This window comes from Panonychus citri, unplaced genomic scaffold (genome assembly GCF_014898815.1).
Source record: "Panonychus citri isolate SS breed McGregor unplaced genomic scaffold, ASM1489881v1 Contig00141, whole genome shotgun sequence".
Taxonomy (NCBI): Eukaryota; Metazoa; Arthropoda; class Arachnida; order Trombidiformes; family Tetranychidae; genus Panonychus; species Panonychus citri.
This window is the reverse complement of record NW_026515546.1, coordinates 4,827,487-4,852,182: the sequence shown is the minus strand read 5'-3', so window position 1 is coordinate 4,852,182 and position 24,696 is coordinate 4,827,487. Positions and strand designations below refer to the sequence as shown.

The window sequence follows — 24,696 nt, the reverse complement described above, 5'->3', positions numbered from 1 at the left end:
TTTCCCATGATAGTGCTAATTCTCAGTGGTACAATCACAGACAATTTTAGATGAACAGGATGATAATAAGGGCCGAAACTGTTGATGTTGTTGCTATGGATGTGGATGGTAATGAATTTGTTGTTCCCTTTGTTAATCCCGATTTAACTGTAAAGATGAACGTCGTTCAACCGGCGGACATTTGTTATAACAATTGATTATCCTAATTAATATGAAGAAAAATTAAAAACAAAGGTAATAACCATATTAATGAAATGGTAAAATCTTTTTTCTTGTCACATTATGTGATGGATTAACTTGACACTCAAGGTGCTCGAGTCAAGGATAGATGGATTAATCGTCACCAATGTCTCCATTATGAGCGACATTGGTTCTAACTGCAAATGCAACCAATGGTTTACTCTGAATGATTTCAACGAAAAGTTAATTGTTACACTAATAACAAGTGACCTGCCCGTCTACCCCGACGGGTACTAATTTAGAACCGAATGGGATAAGTAATTAGTTTCAAATTAAACCTGAAACCAATAGGATTTCAAAAGCTGCACCAAGTCATTTTAAAGTGATCTTAATTACTTGTATTATAATCAAATTTGATTAGTTTACTAAAACATTTCAACTGATCAAATTAGACCTGATATATGTTGATCATGATTATTCAGATGTAATTGTGTGCTTGATGATGATTAGATTAATATGAATTGTATTATTTACAACATGCAAATGATTGATTAAAAATCCTTTTCAAATTGAAATACTGTCTGAACCAATAAGTATCAAATGATGATGATGATGATGATGATTATGTTATTGTTGATTAACTGTAAACACTTCCAGCTGATTAAATGATTGAATGATTAAAAGATTATCATGATTAACAATGAATCAAGAGTGAATTGAAGATACAATTTGATCGTGACTTTGTGAGACTTGGAATCGCTTATTAATACAGGTAACAATTGATTCAATTCGTGGTGTTAATTGTTAAATAAACATGATTATGTTTTCCTCATCTTTTATATCCTCTCCCTGAAAAATTCACCATCATCATGAAAACTTCTGCTTCTAATTTGGAATACATTAAATTGCCTGATATCTATTGTAAGAAGAGAGAGAGAGAGAGAGATACAAAGAGAATAAATATTTTTACAATAAGCAAATGATTTAAAGGGAAATTAGAGGAAAAATTTAGAATTTTTAACAATTTGGATTCTGTTAATTCCTTTCCCATTGATACAGAAAAAAAAGGAGAGGATTAATTAATATCTATGACATTGAATTCATAGATTTGTCTTAACAATTGTTGTCATTGTTGGTTGATTGTAACCTAGAAGTAAAATTTGATTGAAAATATTTGAAATCAAGGATTTGTTGTTGTTGGAAATACAATTAAGATTGTAAAATAAGTTAAAGAGGTTGAGAAGATGATGATGATGATTAGGATCATGATGAAAAATAAGATGGTAATAGGATGAGGATGTGAAGGTGGAGGTGCCGGATGAAAGGGTGTACACAACATGACACAGTTTTCAAGAGACAAGAATCAAGATCAAGGAGATATATAAGGTAATTAAAAGGTAAAATTGATTGATTGATTAAATTACAACATTAGAAAATAATTATACACAAAGTTGATTGTTATAACAAGAGGAGAATATGAGAGATGAGAGATTTAGAGAAACAATTAAAAGTAATTAGAAGATCTTTGATTTTTGTGGAAGATTTTGCCCCCAATTTGCATCTTGATTAAGATTAATTCGTTTCGATTTTAATTGTCCAGATTTAGTCCGTTGAATTGAAAAATATAATTTATATGTATACAATTGTTTATAGTTGATTCTGTTGGTAGTTTCTTTGTTAATTAATCATCTTGAAGGTAAACTTGAGCCATTGCAATGTCTCCAGTTGATAGAGTTTGAATTGATACATCAACATAATGAATTTCCAATTGATCCGATTGTGATGTTTTAATTGGTCTCGGTGTTGATGTGATAATTGATTGTTTAGTTTCACTGATTGGTGTGTGACAATTACAACTACAGCAGCTTCTTTGTGATAAAAATGATTCCGATGGGCTTAAACTTTTATTATTATTGTTGTTATTGGCACAATTAACCAGCTCTTGAGATTGATTAGATTCACAATCAGATGCATCGTAATCATCATCATCGTCCTCTAAATCATTTCCTCGATCATCATCCGATTCTCCGTCATCCGAATCACTCGACAAATTATTGACATTATGATCTGAACCATCTTTGCCTTCCGATTGTTTTCGAGCCAATCGTTCAAGTTTCTTGGCCACTTTTTGAGTTCCTTCAATTTTGGCCTTAATCTCCTCAGTCATGTCGATAAATCTATTAATAAATATTAAAGAAAGAAAAAGAAAGATAGTCATTAATTAGATCAGATGGAAACAGAAATTAATTAAATAAACTACATGCACTTCCATTAATTATTAACCCCTCTAAGAGAATCAACAAAAAAAAAGATTGATTATATTTATAGAAAATGGATTAAGGTAAAAAATTACAGGATAAACAAGTGAATCTAATTAACTGCATCTCTTGATTTACATGGAACCGACAACTTAATGGATTTCCGGATAAAACATGATAATATTAATATTCATTGTTTTAAGTGTCTTCAATTAAAAAACAGCAACAACAACAATGACAACAATTAATTAATATTTGACAAAAATAAATGTAACATCAATTAGTGAGTGAGAGAGAGAGAGAGAGAGAGAGAGAGAGAGAGAGAGAGAGAGAAAGAGATGTTGAGGTTTTCCTGTTGCTTTATTCAAAGAAACCTCTTGCCTTCCGCTAATTCATTTCAAGCTGATCATCATGTTGATGGTAAGATTATCTTCAGTATCTCTTGAGCTATTCAGCGTTTTTTTACTCATCAATCTTGAGTAAATTTTCAGGATACAATCAACACTTTGAAAGTATAAACAAATCAAGATGAAGATACTGAATAATGATCAAGAAGATTGGGAGGGATGATGATGATGATGAAAGAAAAAAGGTAAACCAAGTGATTTGTCATGGAAAATGGAAAGGTGAAGGTGAGAGAATCATCATCAGAAATTAGCAACAAGAATAATTTACAAAAATAGCATCGAAACAAGGTAAACATGTAATGTGAACATGAGGATGAGGATGAAGATGAAGATGAAAATGATGAAAAATGAGCTAAAGGGAAAAAGGAACAAGAGTAATATAATAATGGCCTGAGAATAGGAAATTCTGATGATTACAAAGATAGATCACGTCTAATCAGCTAACTGTAGATGAGAAGCGTGACCAACTACAATATACTCAGGTCATATTGGTTTTTAGTATTATTTTGGAATCGCAATTAAGGGTTAACTTAAATTGTTATTAAACACAATTGTCCATCATTATTAATTTGCTTTTCGCAAGGTAAACACACTTATATACATGATTTAAAGTAGAAAATGTAAATAAACAGTATCAACCATATTTGTACAGTTTATCTCATTGTAATACATGTTAACGATTAACAAAATAATCTAACCACGTTTTTAAATTGTTTACGAACAATTTGTTATTGTTTGTTGTTGTTTTTATGGTTTAAACTAAATTTTTTTTACTTCTTCTCAAGTTAATCATTTGTTAACCTTATTTGGTTTAATCAAACTAAGAAATAGTTAAATAACAATACAATTAATGATTTGTTAATTGATTAAGAATCACTGATTAACCTTTTTTAGTATATTCTTGTATATTTCAAACTGTGAGCTTTAATTGTATTAGCTGGATCAATCTAGATAATAATAATAATAACCATCATGTAATTGAAAATTTAGGAAAACAAGATTAGTGAAGTTAAATTGTTTCATTAGATTATAAGTAAATCAAACTAAATAACAAATTGATAATCAATCAATTTGATCAATAGTTGATTTCATGAATGAATTTACCATTGACTGGAACCTGATTGTTGTAGTAATCAGTTCAAACGGAAATCAAATTGTTAATAGTTTTAATTTATGCGACTTAATTTTACTATAACTTTGTTTTAAGCTAAGAAATTCAAGATTTAATTGCAAATTATGATTAGCACAATATGATATTAATAACTTTTTTACTGACACAAATTAATAGTAAATATATTAATCATAATGATAATAGCAGATCGTATGTAATAATTAAGGGTAGAATCAAGTTCGCCTACTTTTCTGAATGTTGATTAGTTAATTTTGTCCTTTTTTTTCAAGTAATCAAGTGAACAATTAAGTTAACAACAAAACTAATTTAGACACAAAATGAAACCATCATCATTATTGCTCGCAGGGATAAATTGGATAACAAGATGACAGACAGACAAGCCTTTAAGTCATCATCATCAGAAATGATATTTTGAATTAATTTGATTAATTCATTAGCATTTTCTAAATTTTATCATCAAGAAAGAGAGAGAGAGAGACGACGATGATGATGATGATGATGATATGACGATAATGATAAATAAACCAAATATCGCAATATGATCGAGGTGGTGATATTACACGGTAGAGATTATTTTTCATTCATGAAATATTATCCACAACAATTTGTAAATCTATCTGAAAGAAATGACCATTACCATCATAATCAACATCGTCATTAAAATATAAGATAATTTTAATAATCATCTGAGACTATAAAAAAGTTCAGTTAGAATGAAAATGAGAATAATTTTTACAATTAGACATCACCATATTACTCAGTTTTTCAGTCTCATGAATTTTACTGTTTAAGATCACAAAAGTGTTGATTTTTCATCTCTCCTTTTCTTGATTGTTATTATAATAATAATAATTGTCATTATTATCAAATTAATATGATAATCACCAAGACAGAACGTGATTTGTTTCAAATGCATTCAACTTCAAAGTATATGTTCATTTGTTCATTTTAGGTTAACAATTTGATTGTCAAATATCTTGAGAAGGTTTTTTTTTGTTTTCTCAATTTAAAATAGCAACGCAATTTAATCATCAAAAATTTAACCATCAAGATGATTATAATTATGCCAGCTGATTCCAGGTAACAGTTAATATAGAAATGAAAACAGAAATCATTGGTCAACGAAAGATTCAAATGTTAATGATGATGATGAGAATGATTTTGGGACAGGAAATAATTGAGCTGGTCAGTAATCAGAATCATCTAAGTGATCAGTTTTATGGTGGACTAATTAGATGATAATTACAGTTAAAAACATCAATTATTCAATGTATGTAATGGTTTAAATTTTCAGTTTCATTTGATTTTAATCTTATAATCACAATCTCTTGTAAACAGTTAATTGTGCTACCATTTCAATTAAATTTGATACAATCAGCAAAGTAACAATTGTCTATCAATCAAAAGTTATTAAGGTAAATTAACTGATTTAACTGAATCAAAGTGAATATTATTCGCAGGGGAAAACTCATTAATTGAGCAAATGTTTTGGTAATCAACTGATTAACCACGTATTCGAGGTTTACAATCAATGTTTACCATTCAACTATTAAGAAAATGGGATATTACTCAAAAAATATTATTCTCATAATCTTAATCTCTAAAAGAATCCAAGTTAATCTATTAGAGTTGAAAATCTCATTGTTTTTACGAGAAAAACATTAAACTTATTGTTTTATTAATAATTTACACTCTCTCAAGGTTGGCTCAAAGTATTTACAGGTAACAAGATGATGCAACTACAATTACAAACCAATACATCACACATACACACTGAGAATGTATTATTATCAATTGTATGATATAACTGAACAATTAATAGAATTGATAAAAATGTAAATAATGTTGAAAATATAAATTCTATTATTACCTGTAGGTATGAACGTTATACTTGAATGATGGAGAAATTTGAATAAATGAATTATCAGTATGAGAGAGTGAAAATATTAACAATTAAAGTAAATAAAGTTACTATTGTTTTGTAGTCACAATTGATAATTTGTTTTGTGACTATTTTCATTTAGTAAACATTGTTACCTGTTGATGTCAATTGAGATGCTATTGATCAGATTACAATTGCAATTGTTATCTAACTTTAATAGATAATAACAATCAACATTCAATATTAAATGGTACATATTTAATATCAATCAGTGTCCAGTGTAAGTGCAAGATGAGATTTAAGGATTAAAAGATTAAGTTATTGGATATTATGTTTATCTGATCTCTCTCTCAGCCATATTTGTAGTATATGCTGACAAATATCCTTTAATAAGTTGATTTGAAAGATGATGCTGATGATTTTCATCTTGATCCTCTTGAAAGTGTGTATGTGAGTGTATTTTATCATCAATTGACCTGATGGGCAAATTGAGATGATGGAAAAAAAGATGAGAAGGAAATTTAGGACAACCCCGTGAGGAAGATTCATCAACATGGTTGGTTATCGGATGGAAACATGATGATAATTATTTCTTCCATTATTATTATTGTATATTTGTTGCCCTTTGAAAGAAAATGGAAGATATAAAACCAAAAGAAGATGTTAATCATGATGGAATCAACTTTTTTTTCTCTCCATCTCTTTTCTACAGGTAAGTTATAAACTAATAATGGGTTTGATTGTGATTAAGAGAGATTAAATTTACTTGTTATTAGATATACATCAAGTGTGAGAAAAGGATTTCATCTCATTTTTCAATAGTAATCAACAAATATCATGTGATAATCATAATCATTAATATATTGTGATTATCTATTCAAAATTGAATATTATTATTTATAATTTAAGAGAAGAAATTACAATTGAAATTGATCAAGATCGATTGAGAAACTAACTAAAAGTTGATTGCTAATTGTAATCAATTTTTGAGTGATTTTTAATTACTTTTATTGAATAATAGTGAAAAAATAGTAATTTAAATGTTGATTAACAGTTTGATAGTTGATTAGCTAACTAATTAGGTAGAATTAAATAATAGAAAACTTGTTTAAACAGATATCAAGTTAAATTTTGAGAACCGTTTACAACAATTAAATAATTGTTGTGAAAGTTGGTTGTACCATGGAAATATCAAGTTAATTACTGATTAAGTTGAAAGATTAAAAAAATTGAATTTGTTTGAAAATTTAAGGTGTAAAAAGTAATCAGAATGAGATTGGAATCAAAGATAAACTCGTAAATGCTTGTTAAAAGTTAGATACAACAATTTAGCATAAATAATTTGATTACATGAATTACCGATAACAACAAAATCAACTAATTATGATCAAAAGGTTGGGAATGATTAATAAACTTAAAAGAATATAAGGAAAAGACATGATAAATATGAATAAGATTCTGAGAGTAAAAATGATCAGAAAACTAAACAAACTGGTCGAGAAATTGAATAATAACAATTAACGATAGATTTCAATCTGATAAAGTTCAAATACAATTGGTTTTGCATTTGAATCATATTATTACCAACATATTGATATCATATTGATTGTAGTTTAAATTATCATGATCAATATAAATGAGACCTTAAGAATAACCAATTTTCCAATAAAAAAAAAGCATTACATTTACCTTGAGGCGAGAAGAGAAAAATTAAAAATGGATAATAATATTTTCTCACAAAAATGGACAATTCAAGATCAACAAATAATAATAATAATGATATTCGATTGAATATTTTCTGAAAAATTCTGCGTTCTAATGGACAATGGTCACTCTAAAGTGTCATCCTTAAAATGGAAGTGATTTGTAAGAAACTTTTGAATGCTAAGAGTTATCATGGTGGAAAAGTTTATCGTAATAAAGAAAATTGAATAAAAAAAAAGTTACATCAAATTCATTGTGAACTCATGAAAATATTAATAGAAAAGTTATCATGACAATCATGATAACTTTATACAGAAAACTCAGTCTGCTTTTATTACAATTTACTCTGAATCGCATATATAAAATGTAATAGATTTTCAATTGCAACAATTGAATTGCCTTTAAAGTTGAAACTAAATTAACCATTAGACGGGTGATTAAACTGGAACATTAAAAGAAAAGTTCAATGTTAAATCTCAATCAAATGTTATCAATGATTTTTTGTTTATCTGTGTAACATGAAAAATCAAGGTAACAAATAGGGATTCAGATGAAAAGACTTACAAAAAGATACACAGAATTTATTTTCATGGTGAAATAAACCAATCAATTTAAGTGTATCATTAAATAACATGATATCATCTTTATCAGTCTCAATATTATCATTCACATCATAATCATCATCATCTTTTTCTGAATAACATCATGATGTTTGACATCAATATTTAATCAACTTGCTCTCTCTCTCTCTCACTTAATTTGATTCTTCGTCTTACTTTAATGAAGAAAAATTTTTTCTCTTTTCATTCTGAAAGACAAATTTAAGTAGCTATAATTGTTAGATTTCCTTATAATGGTTATAATCAACTAATTAAGTGAACATTAGTTAATTTAAAAGCTTTATTAGGCAACATTAATAAAAAAAAAGAAATAAACAAAAGTAAACAAACATTAACATTGATTAATTGGTGAAAAATAGTTTCACCTTGACTAAATTAAACCAATTATAATGTTCATTCATTAAAGAGTTGGTGTTGGATAAATATAACTGAATAAGTATTGACATCATCACTTTAAAAATGTTACTATTCATTTTTAAATTGTGATTAAAAAAAACTATCAACTTTTCATTAAATTGATAACAATTATAATCTAAATGTTGTAGGAGAGACAAGCCAAGAATCAATGTTATCACATTCTTTTTATCATCATTTGGTTTTTTCTGGTAAAACATAAAGAAAAAGGTTGAGGGAGGAAGAGAGAGAGAGAGAGAGAGAGAGAGAGAGAGAGAGAGAGAGAGAGAGAGAGAGACGATAAAGACAAAAGGATGATGAGGTAGGCATGAAAATGGGTAGATAATGAATGAAGGTAACCAAGGCTGTGGTGATCTATTGATTCAGGTCTCAAGAGTTGATTATTTGTTGATGATGATTATGATTATGTCCTAAAAACGTAAATTTTAGACAAGGCTGTTTGATTCATAAAAATTGAATAAATTACTATTCAGGATGAACATTAATAAATTAATCAATAAAACAGAAATTTTTATATCATTCAACTGTTTCTCTTTCCCTTTTTGTTTTCTTGTTAATAGATATATAAGAAACAATAGATTAGGAAGTTAATTCCAATTCTTTTTTAATGGTACTCAGGTTAAAATTTCCATTCAGATAATTATCGTAAAAGTGGTAGATTACATCACCATCATAATCAATATAAGCCAATCTTTAATGATCATTTTACTTGATTAGTGAATGTATGAATCCTTGATCAGCAAACTCAACACAATCATCATCATATTATTAATACTAAATAAGATCCTCTCCAAGATTTGAGATGTGTTCCAAATGAGCATAACAATGGTTAAAACTAATTATTAGATAAATGCTATTAACTAATTGAAAGCTGATTAATTGTTGCAAAAAGAAATAAATTGTTTCATACAATTTAATAAAGTGTAATATTTCAATTGACTAGTTTTGTTTTCTCACACATAGTAACAAATTAACCGTAAACAATTGTTTCTATCCTTTAACCGTTAGACTGACAATCAGGTAAGAAAATAATGATGAGCACTTTTTGCTTGTAACTTTTTCGTTGATGTGAAAATAAGAGTGACAGAAAAATTGATACAAATGATCAGAGAATCAGCTGAAAGTGAAAATTTAGGTTACTCACCTTAATAATCTGATCTCTCTATTACTGAGGATAACTTGTTTCGACTCGGTGTTGTAAAGTTTTTGCTTTAAATCGGTAACCTCCATGTCAATTTTTCGTAACTTTTTACTTGTTTTCACCTCTTCAGGTTTAATCTTTGATAGAACTGCTTCTTTGTTTAATTGTAAAAGTAGTTCTAAATATTCGGGTCTAATTGATTTATTCATTGAAAGGTAAACATCAGGAACCAATGGATAAACATCCCAAATTGCCGAGTAAATCATATCTTCGGTTAAAGGTCTATGGCTCCAGAATTTTTGATCTCGACGGAAACTTTTCTTTACCGCTTCCTTTCGTGGACTAAGGGTTATGTTTGCATACAATTCACATAGTGATTGTAGTGATATAAATTTAGATTTGTACACAGGTTTACCATAGTTTTGCTGTTGTAACACCGAATGAGCCACTTGGGTATCAAATACATTGGTCAATTTAATTCCATGTTGAAAGTAAAGTGAACTGGAATCATTACGAACATCATGGAAAACTTTTATCACATTGGAAGATTCTAATAGTCTTTTCAGGCAACCGGATAGAAAATCGGGATTAAATAGTACATCGAAAATGTATATTTTCGGTGTATTTCTATGTCCATGAGGTAAAGGAACACGAACACCATTAGTATAATTGGTGTTACCACCGTTCATTTGATTACGATTATTCTTATCGTTTGTGGGTGAAAGTGGGCGAGACATGACCGCAATTTCAACTAATGTAATCGAACCGGAAGAACCAAGGTTAACACCTTCACAGTCAATGGCAACAATTGATTCAGTGTTGATTATATCATTGACAATCTCTTCGCCCTCTTTTGTTTTGGTCACAATTTGTGTACATCGTAATAATGAAGTATCAGATGATACACTAGAATAGGATTCTGAATGATGATGATAATGATGATTAGGTGAACATGGATTTGTTGATGATGATGATAGAGAGGAAGAATGATTATGCTGGTGATTATTATTATATAAATTGTTACTGTTGCTATTAAATTGTGAATGGTATGGTGAGTTTTTGGCTTGGTTAATATAACCATTTTTGTACATTGATGAAGCATTTTCAGCCAAGGCTTTCATGATTTGTGACCTCACTCGTTGTTGAAATGATCCCGCTGAACTAACTCGAGATGGTGATGATACTGGTGAGGCACTTGACACGGGAGACATTGATCGAGGAGGTGTAAGGCTGTTGTTACTACTGTTGTTATTACTATTTCGCTGATTATTATAATTTTCATTCTTATGGTTGTCCATGTTGTTATTATTGTTACTGATGGTTGATCCATTGGTGTTTAGCTTCAATCCATTATTAGTTACTTGACCACTGCGAATTTGTTGCTCTCTTTCTGGTGTTAAACCAACGTAAATTGATTGAACGTGAAATAATTTCGAGTTCATTTTAAGAAGTGTACACAGATCATTGGTGTTATTAACCATACGGGACCAGAGTTCATTTGCATGATTATCTTGCATAAAATTAAATAATTCATCTAAAGTGATAGTTGTTGGTGTTTCCATGTTGTTTTTATCATTACTAGGACTGTTATTATTGTTGCGGTGGTAATTTTTATCGTTATTGTTATTGTTAATGTTGTTGTTGTTGTTGTTGGCACGTTGCTTTTCACATTTCTTATTACATAAGGTGAATACAACATTTTCTAATATGTTAACGAGTTGCTGCATCAGGTAGGGGTCAATTGAAACCTCTTCGGGAACGCGACGAATTGTTAACTGTTCACCGTCAGGACCAACTTTCTCGAGAACGGTTTTCAATACGACATAATCATCGGTAACGACAAAGATTTCAGGAGTTTTACAAAGGAAATCTTTGAATTCTCTTGCATGTTGCCCAGAAACATGTCGAATCTCAGGTGGAGCTTGAGACCGATGACCGAATAAACTTTTTATTGGAACTTCGGCGTGTCCATATTGTTCCAATTTTTGACGAAAATAATCAGCAGCTTCTCTGCTATAATCCGACGCTCTTTTGTAGCGTCTTTGCTAACCATATTTGTAATGTAAACCTGTTAGAATAATCATCAAAACCAGGAAATTAAAATGAGAAAGAGAGAGAGAAAAAATTGAATTCATTAGAGTTCTGAATTTATGTTAGAAGCTCAAGTCATTGCAATTCTGACAAAACATAAAAATCAAACCAATCTAAGCTTAGATTTCACCTTTTTGTCATTGGGCTCATGAATTATTCTGCTCTAATAGATAATTCTACATAGATAGAAAGAGAGAGAGAGAGAGAGAGAGATCATTTGGGTGATGAAGTCAGTTTTTTTGCTCTACAAAAGTCATAGTGTTTTTGCAGAGTTAAAATAGATAAAAAAAACAATCAACTAGCGAGAAAAGTAGATTACATGGCAAAAGGGGTGGACAAAATTCTAGCATAAGTTATTGATTGATTTGTGATAGAGGGAAAGAATCATTATATAATATCATCACCCAAATCTTCACCACCATTATCATTACCAGTAAAAGAAAAGTGAAAAAAACAACCAAAATCAGGTAATGTCATTGACTCTGATACGATTTTCTCTTTTCTATTTTTTTGTTAATCTTTTCTAGTTGATGATTGAAAAGTATATCACACATAATGTACTTGTATTTACCTGATCTTCTTCAATAGTGAAAAGTGATGGATATTGTGATAGAAATTTTCTCAATCCTCTTTGAGATCCACCAGCGATTTGTCTCATCTCTTTAGTAAATCCTTTGGTACCAAATTGGCACGATAAATCATGTAAACTTCTCGGCTGACCTTTGTCCATCAATCGATCAAGAAAAAACATCAAGGTCATGTTACGAATATATTCATAATCCGAAGAATCCATGATTGCTTAATCTCCTCTTGTTGTTTTCACTTTTCTCTATCACTCACTCTCACTCTCTCTCTCTTCCTTTCTCTTTCTCTTTTTTTCTCGAATATAAAAGTTGATTGGTGTCGATAATTAGTTGACAATATTTTCAATTGCTCCTTTGTTCCGTACAACTCAATATTGTACCAATGATAACAAGTTAAATGAGCAGCAATTAGTAGATAACAAAATGGTTAACACACCGGGTACACAATAAAAATAGAGCCACACAAAGTGTTGTCAAGAGAAAAGATATAAACACAATATCACAAAGGAGCAAATATAAAGATGAAAATTGTAGTTGATGATGAAAATACCAGACATGAAACAACTAGAGAGGGAGAGAGAGAGTCACACCAAAAATAAAACCAGCGAGAGAGAGAGAGAGAGAGAGAGAGAGAGAGTCAGAAATAAACCAAAGGTAACAATGAAACCAGGGAAACAAAAAAAATCTTGTAGTTTTCGGCTGAGTAAAAGAAACAGAAAAAGAGATGATGATGATGATGATGAGAGAGAGAGAAAAAAACTTATGTTGGATCTTTGGTTAAGGTTATTGAGTTTGTTTCCTTCTCATCCTCATCGGTGTTGATGTTGGCTTCAAGTTTTGTAGTTGATGTTAGGAAGTTGGTTTACACTAATCATCAATGATGATGGGGGAAAATTGTAGCAACACAGAGAAACAGAATTGTTCAAGTGATATATCAAGAAAGAGAAGAAGAGAAAAAAAAAGTGAGACAGAAAGAGAGTAAGAGATGGGAGTAGATAGAGAAAGAGAAACAAGGACAGAAAGAGACGAAAGGTATTTAAAAAAGGAGAGCATAAATTAGTAGAAGATCACTAGCATCCTTTTATCAGCTTACACAACAAGATTATCAGCATTTTTCGTATGATAGTTTGACAAATAGTTTCAATTCAACCTGACGATGTCCATCTTGAAACTGGAAAAACCTCTCTGAATCTTTTTTTCTCTCTCATTCTCTCACTCGCTCACTATCTCCATCAAGGATGATGACCTATACCAGAAAAATTAAAGGGAGAGAGAGAGGAAAGAGATGTAGAAACGATGATGAACAAAGATGATAGAGTCTCTTTCCTCCTAACGATCAATGAATTGAGAGAGAAGGAAAAATTGGAAGAAAGAGAGTTGCGATCCGGTTAACCAGTTTACTCAATTCTTTACTTTTCTCAAGAAGATAAAATTTCTAATTCATTTCTATAATAGCGAATAGTACCAATACTTTTGTCGATCATTTTTCCACATCCAATATCTTGATAGAGGCATCGTGAGATTCGGTGGCAACTAAAGTAACTCCAACATTGAATGCACCAGCTCGACAAGCACCTAAAAATAGGTAGACCAAATGAAGAAGATCAAAAGAGATTAGGAATCCTAATTTAGGATTAAAACTAAACTCCAATACGAACTTACGGAAACCTCTTCACTATCGCCATCTATTGACGTAAGATTAGAATAAAAGTTGGGGAAAGTTTAACTTTTTTCGCTTCTGATAAATTTTAATTTAATTAACAATGTTAATTAAAAATGAAGTTTCACATTAATTATGCTTATAGATTTGATTTGATTTAAATTCAATTCAAATCAATAAAAATCGTTTTGGTTTCTTCAAATGAAAAAGGTTTTCTCATTTGAAAGTTTGGTTTCTTCAATCGGGAAACACTGTATTCAATTCACAATTTAAAACAGTTCAAACTGCTTGATTATTGACAATTTATCGCCTTTTCTCTCCCATTTATTGGTTTAGATAATAAGTTAATTAATTGAACTTCGCTTTCTTGACTTTCGCTTGTATGCCCTTCGTTCAAATGAGCCTTTACCAACCAAATGATTAAGACGATCTGACGATGCCAAAGTTACTTGGATGACAGCGGACAATTGATGAGCAATTGATTGGTATCCATCATAAAACAGTTGACTGTTGATTACAAGAGAAACAATTGAACGGTTAATGAATAAATAGAAAATAAAAGGTAAATAGAAAAACTATCAACAGTTTAATCAGATGAACAATTAGCAACAAAATTAAACCGGTAAATTTCACTCAATCATATGTTGAGTAAATGGCGAGAAAAAAATTACAAATCAATTTACCTGATCATCAATTTGTACAAAGCTTCACGATCCTTAATTGTGGCCGATGGTTTAACATGATGTTGAGACATTGTCACAGTTAACACACAATCAAATTAGAATAGAATCAATTGTTAATTGTGATTTTCTATTCTCACAAACAGAGAGACAGAGAAACACGTTCACAAGAATAAGAAAACAAAGTAAACAGACTAATGTTAATTTCTGTTACCATGGTTCTCACTTTTTCTATAACAAATAAGCTCACATCTTGTGGATTAAAATGATCATTTGAAAATGGAGACAATTTAATTTCCAATTTTAATTTAGTTAAATTGAACCAGCGATCGATCTCAACAGTTAAGTGAATTGGAATTACAATCAAAAAGGTAAGATTATCATTACAAATGAACAGAGTGAGTCTTTGTTGTTGAGAGAAAGTGATTACATTTGGTTGATTGTTTCACTGATTTAATTAATTAATTACTTTTCTTTTCTACTCAATGTTCAAGTTAATCTAAACCTTAAAATCAAACTGATTTTTGATCTGTTCTGTTCTCATCTTTAGATTGAAATGTCACTTGTTGATCTTCACTAAATGTTAATTGTTTCTTTTGCTTTTGTTTATTTTCTAAACTGAATTAATAGATTCCATGGCTGATTATTAATTCTATTCCAATTATTGTCCTGGTCTTTGGAGTTTGATTTTTCTCTTTTGTGTGAACACAAGTAATTGTAGAATTAATCATGTTTATTATTCACATACAATTGTTACAGAATCGGTTTTACCATGAAAAGTGTTTGGATTTCATCTTTTTTTTTCATGTTTTCAGAATTGAAAATAATCTTGGATCACAATGGAATCAAAATTCACTGACTGATTTCAAATCTGAAACTGTTTGAGTTCATCTACGATTTAAAATCTAAATTTGTTTTTCTTAACAATTTAGGTAAAAGAGAGAAAATGTTTCATATTGAATATGTAAACCCAATAGTTGAAGAGGTTGAAGAGAGAATAGAGAAAAGAGAAAAGAGAAAAAGAGATTTTCTTTTTAGATTGTATTTTGTCCGTTGAATGTTTGAATTGGTTGAACGTTTGTTGGTTCGCAACAATTGGTTAGTGGCTTTTTCTTGTTCCAAGCAAGTTTAGGGTCAGTCAAATGTAGAGAAGAGAAAGAAAAGAGAAACAGAGAAACAGAAAGAGAGAGAAAGAGAAAGAGAAACGAGATGAAGACACAAAGAGAGGCAATGGAATAATATGGCTGCCGGAGAGAAGAAGAGAAAAGAAGAGAAAAGAGAAAAGGGAAAAGAGAAAAGAGAAAAGAACGATATTCTTTTTCATTCTCTTTCTTTTTCTTTTTCTTGTCAAATTTTTCTTCGATTTAATTCAAATTTCTCATCTTTCATTTTAATCAGCGAACAAAATGTTAATCATAATTAGAATTTTCTGTTAATTATGATTAACATTTCATTTTGATTTTCGAATTTTTATTCGATTCTATCTTCTCTTTTCTCTTTTCCTATTAATCGGCTTCTATATTCTTTGTAATGGATCAATTGATTGGCGGGAAAAAGATATTAACCTTATTCTTTGATAAGAAAAGATGTTCAACTTGGTGTTTTGTTAATTGGTGATTCAAATTTAGTTTTATTATTTCTTTACTTGGCTTTAAGACACAAATCAATCGATTTTGATGTAAGATTCGATTTGGTTCAACAGATGAAGTATGAGAAGTGAATCATCATTACTTTTGGTGTTCGGCTTCGAAATGTGTGTGGTGATAAAAATGAGTTAATGATTACAATTTAATCGAGCTGATAAAGGGCCATAAGGAGAAAAAGATGGTGAGTGGAAAAAGTTCAAAGGATGAGACAAAAAGAATAATTTGATGATTAGACCAAAATAATGAAACACTGTCACTGATCCAATTGGATGATTGCTTTAGTCCTGTCCATATGTGTGTTGGTGATGATTGTAAACTTTTAACGCAAAAACAGAACCAATTAGTTGAAGAAATTAAGACTAATTATATGACAGCTTAAGATTGAAAAGGGGTTTGAATATGTAAAAAAAGCGATCCGATGAACACACCAAGAGATGAATAGAACTTGGATGGCCAATGAAATCACTAATTTCTTTCCAAAATTTTGCCGATAAAATAAGATAATCATACCATTAAAGGAGAACTGCAAACGCAGAATTTAATCTGATTCTTCTTCTTCTTCCTCCTCTTCTTCTTCCTCTTCTTCTTCTTCGTCATCGGAATCGTCTTTCTTGGAGCTCTTAGCGGTAGAGGCTTTGGGCTTCTTATTTTTATAAGCATTAGATTCCTAAGGATGAATAAATTATCATTTTATAAGTTAGTTAGATTAATGAATGATTTATCTTGAGTGACCACTAACCTTTTCATATCTTGCTTTATCCTTAGCAGCAAGAGCTCCATATTTAGACTTTTCCTTGTCACTGATCACTGCCCAACGCTTGCCTAATTCTTTAGCTACTTCACCGACACTTGAATCTGGCATAGTTTCTTTGACCTTTGCCCTTTCATCATTACAGAACCAGAAAAATGCTGAAAGTGCTCGTTTAGGTGCATCGGGATCCTTTGCTCGTTTCCTTTTCTTACCACCTTTCTCGGAATCACTCGGTTTATAATCAGCCATTTCAGTTTGGAAACGTTTCTTGTCTTTTTCCGACATAGTATGGAAACGTTGTTTCTCTTTTTCATTCATAGTCTACCAATAAAAAAAGAAAATGGAATATACAAATTACACCAATCAATCAATAAAAAGAAAATATTTGAAAAAAATAGAAAAAAACAATAAAAAAATGGGTAAAAAATGATATCGAAATGAATAAAGAGAATAGAAAAAAATTAGAGAAATTGAATAATAAAAAAGGAAAGGAAAAAGATTATGAGAGAAAACAAGATTGAATAGAGGAGACGAGAGAAAAGAGAAGAGAAGAGAAGGCAAAAGAGCAGCAGAAAAAAGGTAAAGAAGAAGAAGGCAAAGTAATAGAGAAAAAGAAAATGTCTCTTACCTTCCATCTATCAGCACATTTTCTTGAGAATTCAGCAAACACCACAGGTTCTGATGGATGTTTCTTTTTATGTTCTTCTCGACAGGTTTGAACGAAATAGGCATAAGCGGACATTCGTCCCTTTGGTTTGGAATCACCACCTTTTCCCATAATTGGTCACTCACTTGAATAGTTAAACTACAAATTAATTGTTAATGCGATAAGAGAACACAAATTCAACCAGTAGAAAACTCAATGTAACTTGGCAATGGCAAACCCAATAGACTCTAAAATGGCTGTTACATTGAAAGAACTTGAATGTCTCAGATCTGCTCGATATTCGCATCCCGGAATCGCATTCAAACCGCGAGTTTTACTCTTCTTTTCTTCCTTTTTTACAGTCAATTTACTTTTCTTTTTTCTTTAAATTCTAATTAATTGAGTAATTTGAATCTTCATCTCGATGAAAAAACAATTCAATTGGTTAGAATTTACTTGTAATCTTATTATTTTCTACTTTTCTTTTCTCACCATTAACCGTCTTTCTTTTGGTCTCTCTTTGTCTTTTCCATACCAAATTGTTTTCTTTACTTTAGATTTTTATTGTTTTTCTCGATTATTTGATCAATTCTATCTCTTAACAAATGATTTAATTAATTTCCTTCTGATTTTCAGTTAATTTCATCTAATTGTTACTCTTTGTTTGAAGTTGTGTTAATTTCGGTTATTACTCTATCGATATCTGTTAACTACAAAAGACTCGATACTCGAGTCCTGGTTGAACTTGAAGGTTAACAAATTGATCGAGTCTCTTATGGATCCAAAGACCAACCGGTCTAAAGATCTACACTGCGCCATCTGGTTGATAGAAAAGTCAAATGTTAAAAGAAACTTTTTTTGTATGTAAGTTGAAATCTTCGAGCTAATAATGAGGACATCAGGCATTCTTTGATTATTTACTTTCAACAATCAACTGGAATTAGCGCATCTTTACCTGTGATTAAGAAATTGCGACTTTGTGAACTGATAGAGCGACTTTATCCATGTTCAGTGACCAGATTCGTAGATTGTGAACCTTAACTACTCCCGGAATTGTGTCCATCACTTGGTAGACTTTCACGAAATCGATTCCCCTTGGAATCCCTTCCATTAGGACATTGAAAACGTCTTTGATTATGTTAAAGGTCGTTAAAAGTACGAGAATGGAGAAAAGAGAAAAGAACGATATTCTTTTCCATTCTCTCTTTTTCTTGTCAAATGTTAACCATTATGGGAATTTTCTGTTAATTATGATTAACATTTCATTTTGATTTTCGAATTTTTATTCGATTCTATCTTCTTTTTCTCTTTTCCTATTAATCGGCTTTAATATTCTTTGTAATGGATCAATTGATTGGCGGGAAAAAGATATTAACCTTATTCTTTGATAAGAAAAGATATTCAACTTGGTGTTTTGTTAATTGGTGATTCAAATTTAGTTTTATTATTTCTTTACTTGGCTTTAAGACACAAATCAATCGATTTTGATGTAAGATTCGATTTGGTTCAACAGATGAAGTATGAGAAGTGAATCAACATTACTTTTGGTGTTCGGCTTCGAAATTTGTGTTAAAAATGATTACAATTTAATCGAAATGATAAAGGGCCGAAAGGAGAAAAAAAGATGGTGATGGAAAAAGTTCAAAGTTTGAGACAAAAAGAATTTGATGATTAGACCAAAATAATGAAAACACTGTCACTGATCCAGTTTGGATGATTGTTTAGTCTTGTCCATGTGTCTGTGTGTATGGTGATGTTTGTAAGCTTTATAACGCAAAAACAAAACCAATTAGTTGGGGAAGAAATTAAGACTAATTTTATGACAGCTCAAATACCGACAAGGTTGCAAATATATGAAAAAGTGATCCGATAAACACATCAAGTGATGATAGAACTTGAATGGCCGATGAAATCACTATTTGCTTCCAGAAAGTGGCCGATAAAAGAATCATACCATCGAAGGAGAACAGCGGAAACAGAATTTACTCTGACTCCTCTTCTTCCTCTTCTTCCTCTATTTCATCATCGTCGTCAGAATCATCTTTCTTGGCTCCCTTAGCCGTCGGTGCTTTGGTCTTCTTATTTTTATAAGCATTAGATTCCTGTGAATGAACAAAGATTATTATTTTAGTTGAGTGTGAAAAAAGATTAATGAATGATTCATCTTGAGTGACCACTAACCTTTTCATATCTTGCTTTATCTTTAGCAGCAAGAGCTCCATATTTAGACTTTTCCTTTTCACTGATGACTCCCCAGCGTTTTCCTAGTTCCTTAGCTACTTCGCCAATACTAGAATCCGGCATAGTTTCTTTGACCTTTGCCCTTTCATCATTACAGAACCAGAAAAATGCTGAAAGTGCTCGTTTAGGTGCATGTGGATCCTTTGCTCGTTTCCTTTTCTTACCATTTTTCTCGGTATCAATAGGTTTGTAATCAGCCATTTCAGTTTGGAAACGTTTCTTGTCTTTGTCTGACAAGGTTTGGAATTGTTGTTTCTCTTTTTCATCCATATTCTAAAAAGAAAATTAAATATAAAAATTAAATCAATCATAGAAAAAGTTGATATCCAAATACATGTAGATGGAGAGAATAGAAAAAAAATTATAGAAAAAGATTCACATTAAAAAAAGAAAGGAAACAAAAGATTATTAGAGAAAATAAAGATAGAGAAAAAACAAGATTGAGGAGAAAGACGAGAGAAGAGAGAAGAGAAAAGAGAAGGCATAAGAGCCACAGAAATAAAGGTATAGAAGAACAAATAGAGAAAAAGAAAATGTCTCTTACCTTCCATTTATCAGCACATTCTCTTGAGAATTCAGCAAACACCACAGGTTCTGATGGATGTTTCTTTTTACCTTCTTCTCGACAGTTTTGGAAAAAATAAGCATAAGCGGACATTCGTCCTTTTGGTTTGGAATCACCACCTTTTCCCATAATTAATCAATCACTTAATTAGTAAATCTAAACAAATTAACTTAACAAGAGAAATCTAATAAACTCTCAAACGTGGCACAGCTAAAGTATTGCTAATCGAACCAATGATTCGATTCCATCGATGCATAAAATCGATCTTTTTCCTCGATGATAAATCGAACCCAAAATATCGATAATCGTTTCCTCTTTTGTGTCTTTTAAAACTTGCGATTATTTGATTTCTCTGAGAAAATCTCGCGAATTTAAGAAGAAATGATGAGTGAATAAAAAGATCTTATTGATCAAAATAAATGAAAAGTTCAGAAAATTATAATAATTCGACTTCTAAAGAAAAGGATCGCACTAATCGCTCTGAGTGCAGTTCGAGGCCTTTTCGTTTTTTTCCTCGACTCTCTCGAACTTGCCTTTAGGTGTTTTTATTTTTACTATTGTTCTACTAAAATCTCAGCTGCATCACCCATTTTTCGTAGTCGTAGATTGATAATTCTTTATAGCTTCGGTTAAATGAGAATGGTTTGACTCTAAGTATTGTGGTTTCAGAGATATTGGCCCACAAAGATCAAAGGCCACTCTCTCATTTCGATAAAACTTGATGATTAACTTTCGTACTTTTCATATTTTACAATCTAATGTTATTGGTGTATCTCAAAAGTGAACAGGTTAATATTCATCCATCACAAAGGAGTAAAAAGAAGAGGTGGAAATGAGAAAGAGAAACGAGATGCAGACCCAAAGAGTGGCAATGGAATAATATGGCCGCCGGGGAGAGGAAGACGAAAGATGAGAAGAGGAACAGAGAAAGAAAAATAAGAGAGAAAACGAATAGATGAGTTGAATTGTGTCATGTTTTATTCAATTTTTCACTTATTTGGGAAAACATTGATCATGTGCTTTAATTTAGTCCAAGATTAAATTATGGACTTAAATCCATCTCAACATCGAGTCCACTTGCATTATTTTCCGTCTCGTTTTCAGAAAGTGATCGCTCGAGGTCATTATCATCTAGTAACGCGTCGTCCGTGGATGATTCATCAGCTAAATTGCTACTTGCAAAATATTTCTTCATATAAGCTTCATCTTCATATAAAGGTAATTCATCTGAACAAAAGAGATAAAGGAAGTGAGAAAGAGAGAGAGAGAGAGAACAAAAAATTAATAACTTGAAACAGTTTTCTCAGCAATTAATAGACTCAATCAATTGGTATAAAGGAGAAATCAAAATTTTGTTACCATCCCATAGACAGAATTCAGTTGATAAATGTTCCATACATTTGTCCAACATGGTTTTTGCACATTGGTCATCTCTTTTTAGTCCCAATGCCTACGAAAGAGATTGAAAAATATTGATATTATTTAAACGAAAGAGTTAATTAGATTATGACTCACTTTATGAAAATAATCTACAGCTTTTCGATATTTTTTCTTCCAGGCATAAACAAATCCAATCGCTGAATAAGTTGACGGATTCAATGGTATCAAAACTAAGGCTTGTTTATGGTATTCTAAAGCTTCATCATATCGTCTGTGGAAAGATCAATAAAGAAGGAAGAAAAATTAATCAATTATCAAGAAAATTATCATAATTGTTGACTAACTTTAATTTTCGTAAAACGTGTCCAATGTTATTAATCAACGGTTCCCATTTCTCAGGTAAACAAGTTGCATCTTGTTTATCTCTTATCAAACTTAACGCTGAGGTGAAATGTTTATAAGCAGTTTGGTATCTGTAGTAATTAAAAGGCAAATGAGAATCAAAAAATTAGTAAAACATCAAAGTTAATCAAGGAAATGATTTAGATAATAACTTACTCTTGGATTTGATAGGAAATGACACCTAATTCATGTAAGACGAAAGGATCATTGGGAGCGATGGCTAAAGCTTGTTGGAAAAATTTCTCAGCTAATTTGTTATTATCAGTTAATCCATATTCAAGTCCGATATAAAGTAAGGGAAGGTGACAGCCTTTCATTAGATGTGACGCTTTAAAATAAGCGGCCATTGCTTGGTCGTGTTCACTTTCAATCGCGAATGAGTGACCATAAAGAAGCCAAGCTGGACCGAAAACATTGTCTAAAGTTGTCGCTTTACTCAGGAATCGCCTCGCTGCGTCCATTTTGTTAATCATGAGATAATAACAACCAACTGCATACCAAGATGTCTATTAGAATACAATTAGAAATTAGAAATTGGAGTTGAAAGTCAATCGAGTTGACCCAGTTATCGATGTTTCCGTTTTTTTCCGTCCTTGAAAGGGTTGAAATAACTTACAGCGTTTTCTGGATAAAGATCAACTAATTTATGAGCCAAATCAAAAAGAACTGGAAATATGAAGATCAACAGATGAGGGATTAATTAGATTAAAAGATTAATTATAACCAGTGATTTACTTACGATTTGTTTTTTGTAATTCCATGAGACATGATATGTGAATTGGTAAACATTGGGTATGATAAATATCAATTTTAAGAACTCTAAAAGTGAATAGTGAGAAGAGAGAGAGAGAAATTAATCCTAATTAGATTGTGTATTTGATTATGGTTGATTAATTGATTACTTACTTATTGGTAAGTTGGAAACATTGTTGGAAATCACAGTTATAATAATGTCGTTCTGCTAGTGAGGTCAATATATCAACATTATCGGATAGAAAATGGGAAAATTCAATAGGAACTTGAAGTTCATCGGGTTTTGCATACTGAGAATTAAACAAAATAATTAGTGTAAATGATAAACAATCTAAACAATTACGAAATACTTTTTTCAATGCTGATGTGTACAAGAACTTAATAAAACGAGCTTCCTCTTTATCGAACTGGTTCTCAAACCTAATGGAAGACAAAAGATCCTCTTCTGTAATGAGAGAGAGAGAAAAGACAATTGATTAAAATACGATGAAAATCATCAATTGTACCACAAGACGGATGACAATTTAAACCAATTTACCTTCTTGTTTATTGAGCATTTGGTGTTGAACTAAAGCCTCTAGAGCTTCATAACAATAAGCATCTAAAAGAAGCGCTTTTTTGAACCATTCAACTGCTTCACCTCGATTGTCTAATGCTTCATAAATGTGACCTTTAAGTAAACAAATTGAACTTTCCAATTGCTGCAGAGAACAAAAAAAAAATGAATAAATTTCAAAATTGATCAGTTAATCAACTAGTACAATTTGATATTCACCTTATGCTCTTCACGAGTCTCTAATTCCAAGTCCATTTTCTTAAGAGGGCCAAGGTTTTCATCGAAATCCAATATTTCAAAAGCTTCTCGATATTCTTGAGCTGCATACTAAGAACAAAAAATGAAAGAATAACAATCGTTAGAACATTAAAATATAAAAGAAAATGAACAATCAATTGAATTTACTTACATGAGATTTAGCAGCAAGGTAACGACAGGCAAGATCTATTTCATGGAGATTTCTTGATTTAATACAATGTGAGGCTCTATGATACTCTTTAAGATAATAGAAACACTTAGCTTGTTTTAGAACATCAGATTTATCACAATTAGAGAAAGAAAGTATTTTATTTGACCAATATAAAGCGGTTTTAAAATCACCAATGTCCATCATTTTCATAACAACGGATCGGAGTTTCTCAAAAATAGGTTCATTGTATGAATCATTACTTTTATAAGAATCACTCATGATGACGATTTAAACTGAACAATTCTGGATGACCAATATAAAAGAAAAGAGAAACAGAAAATAAAATAAACAAAAAAGTAAATCAGTAAATCAAATTAATTGAGAAAATAAAAAGTAAACAATAGAAAATTAAATTTCCTTTCAAGTGAAAAAGAAAACGTTACATTTATTCAAAAATTGGCGCAAGAACAAGTGATAAGTGAACTAACAGATGGCAGCATCTTCCATCCGGAATCTTGGATTAGATTCAAAGGGCGAGTCGATTTTTCGAATCGATTGTGTGGGAGAGTCGATGTGGTCGATTATTTCTTTTGT

The 24,696-nt window shown here is 30.7% G+C and overlaps 4 protein-coding genes across 4 annotated transcripts; all 4 read right to left on the bottom strand.

Moving 5' to 3' along the window:
- Window positions 1-1,194: 1,194 nt before the first annotated feature.
- LOC128395507 (homeobox protein 4-like) lies at window positions 1,195-14,998 on the bottom strand. Its single transcript, XM_053355934.1, is given in 7 exon segments — window positions 1,195-2,357; window positions 9,742-11,761; window positions 11,764-11,806; window positions 12,401-13,280; window positions 13,507-13,988; window positions 14,487-14,580; window positions 14,757-14,998. Coding segments are annotated over 4 exon segments (2,781 nt in total). The 5' UTR covers window positions 12,623-13,280; window positions 13,507-13,988; window positions 14,487-14,580; window positions 14,757-14,998; the 3' UTR covers window positions 1,195-1,861.
- Window positions 14,999-16,354: 1,356 nt separating this feature from the next.
- LOC128395512 (high mobility group protein B3-like) lies at window positions 16,355-18,056 on the bottom strand. The gene is made up of 4 exons (XM_053355942.1): window positions 17,779-18,056; window positions 17,139-17,471; window positions 16,910-17,066; window positions 16,355-16,715 (listed from the first exon to the last, which is right to left on the bottom strand). The coding sequence occupies exons 1-3, from the start codon at window positions 17,926-17,928 to the stop codon at window positions 16,938-16,940; spliced, it is 612 nt and encodes a 203-aa protein (XP_053211917.1). The 5' UTR covers window positions 17,929-18,056; the 3' UTR covers window positions 16,355-16,715; window positions 16,910-16,937.
- Window positions 18,057-19,208: 1,152 nt separating this feature from the next.
- LOC128395514 (high mobility group protein DSP1-like) lies at window positions 19,209-20,830 on the bottom strand. Its single transcript, XM_053355943.1, has 3 exons — window positions 20,582-20,830; window positions 19,978-20,310; window positions 19,209-19,898 (listed from the first exon to the last, which is right to left on the bottom strand). The coding sequence occupies exons 1-3, from the start codon at window positions 20,729-20,731 to the stop codon at window positions 19,779-19,781; spliced, it is 603 nt and encodes a 200-aa protein (XP_053211918.1). The 5' UTR covers window positions 20,732-20,830; the 3' UTR covers window positions 19,209-19,778.
- Window positions 20,831-21,554: 724 nt separating this feature from the next.
- On the bottom strand, window positions 21,555-24,532 carry LOC128395508 (cell division cycle protein 16 homolog). The gene is made up of 12 exons (XM_053355936.1): window positions 24,103-24,532; window positions 23,913-24,020; window positions 23,676-23,838; window positions 23,488-23,582; window positions 23,291-23,427; window positions 23,124-23,203; window positions 23,001-23,050; window positions 22,541-22,890; window positions 22,327-22,455; window positions 22,118-22,253; window positions 21,962-22,052; window positions 21,555-21,829 (listed from the first exon to the last, which is right to left on the bottom strand). Exons 1-12 carry the CDS (start codon window positions 24,379-24,381, stop codon window positions 21,645-21,647), a joined length of 1,803 nt encoding a protein of 600 aa, XP_053211911.1. The 5' UTR covers window positions 24,382-24,532; the 3' UTR covers window positions 21,555-21,644.
- Between the last annotated feature and the right edge of the window lie 164 nt (window positions 24,533-24,696).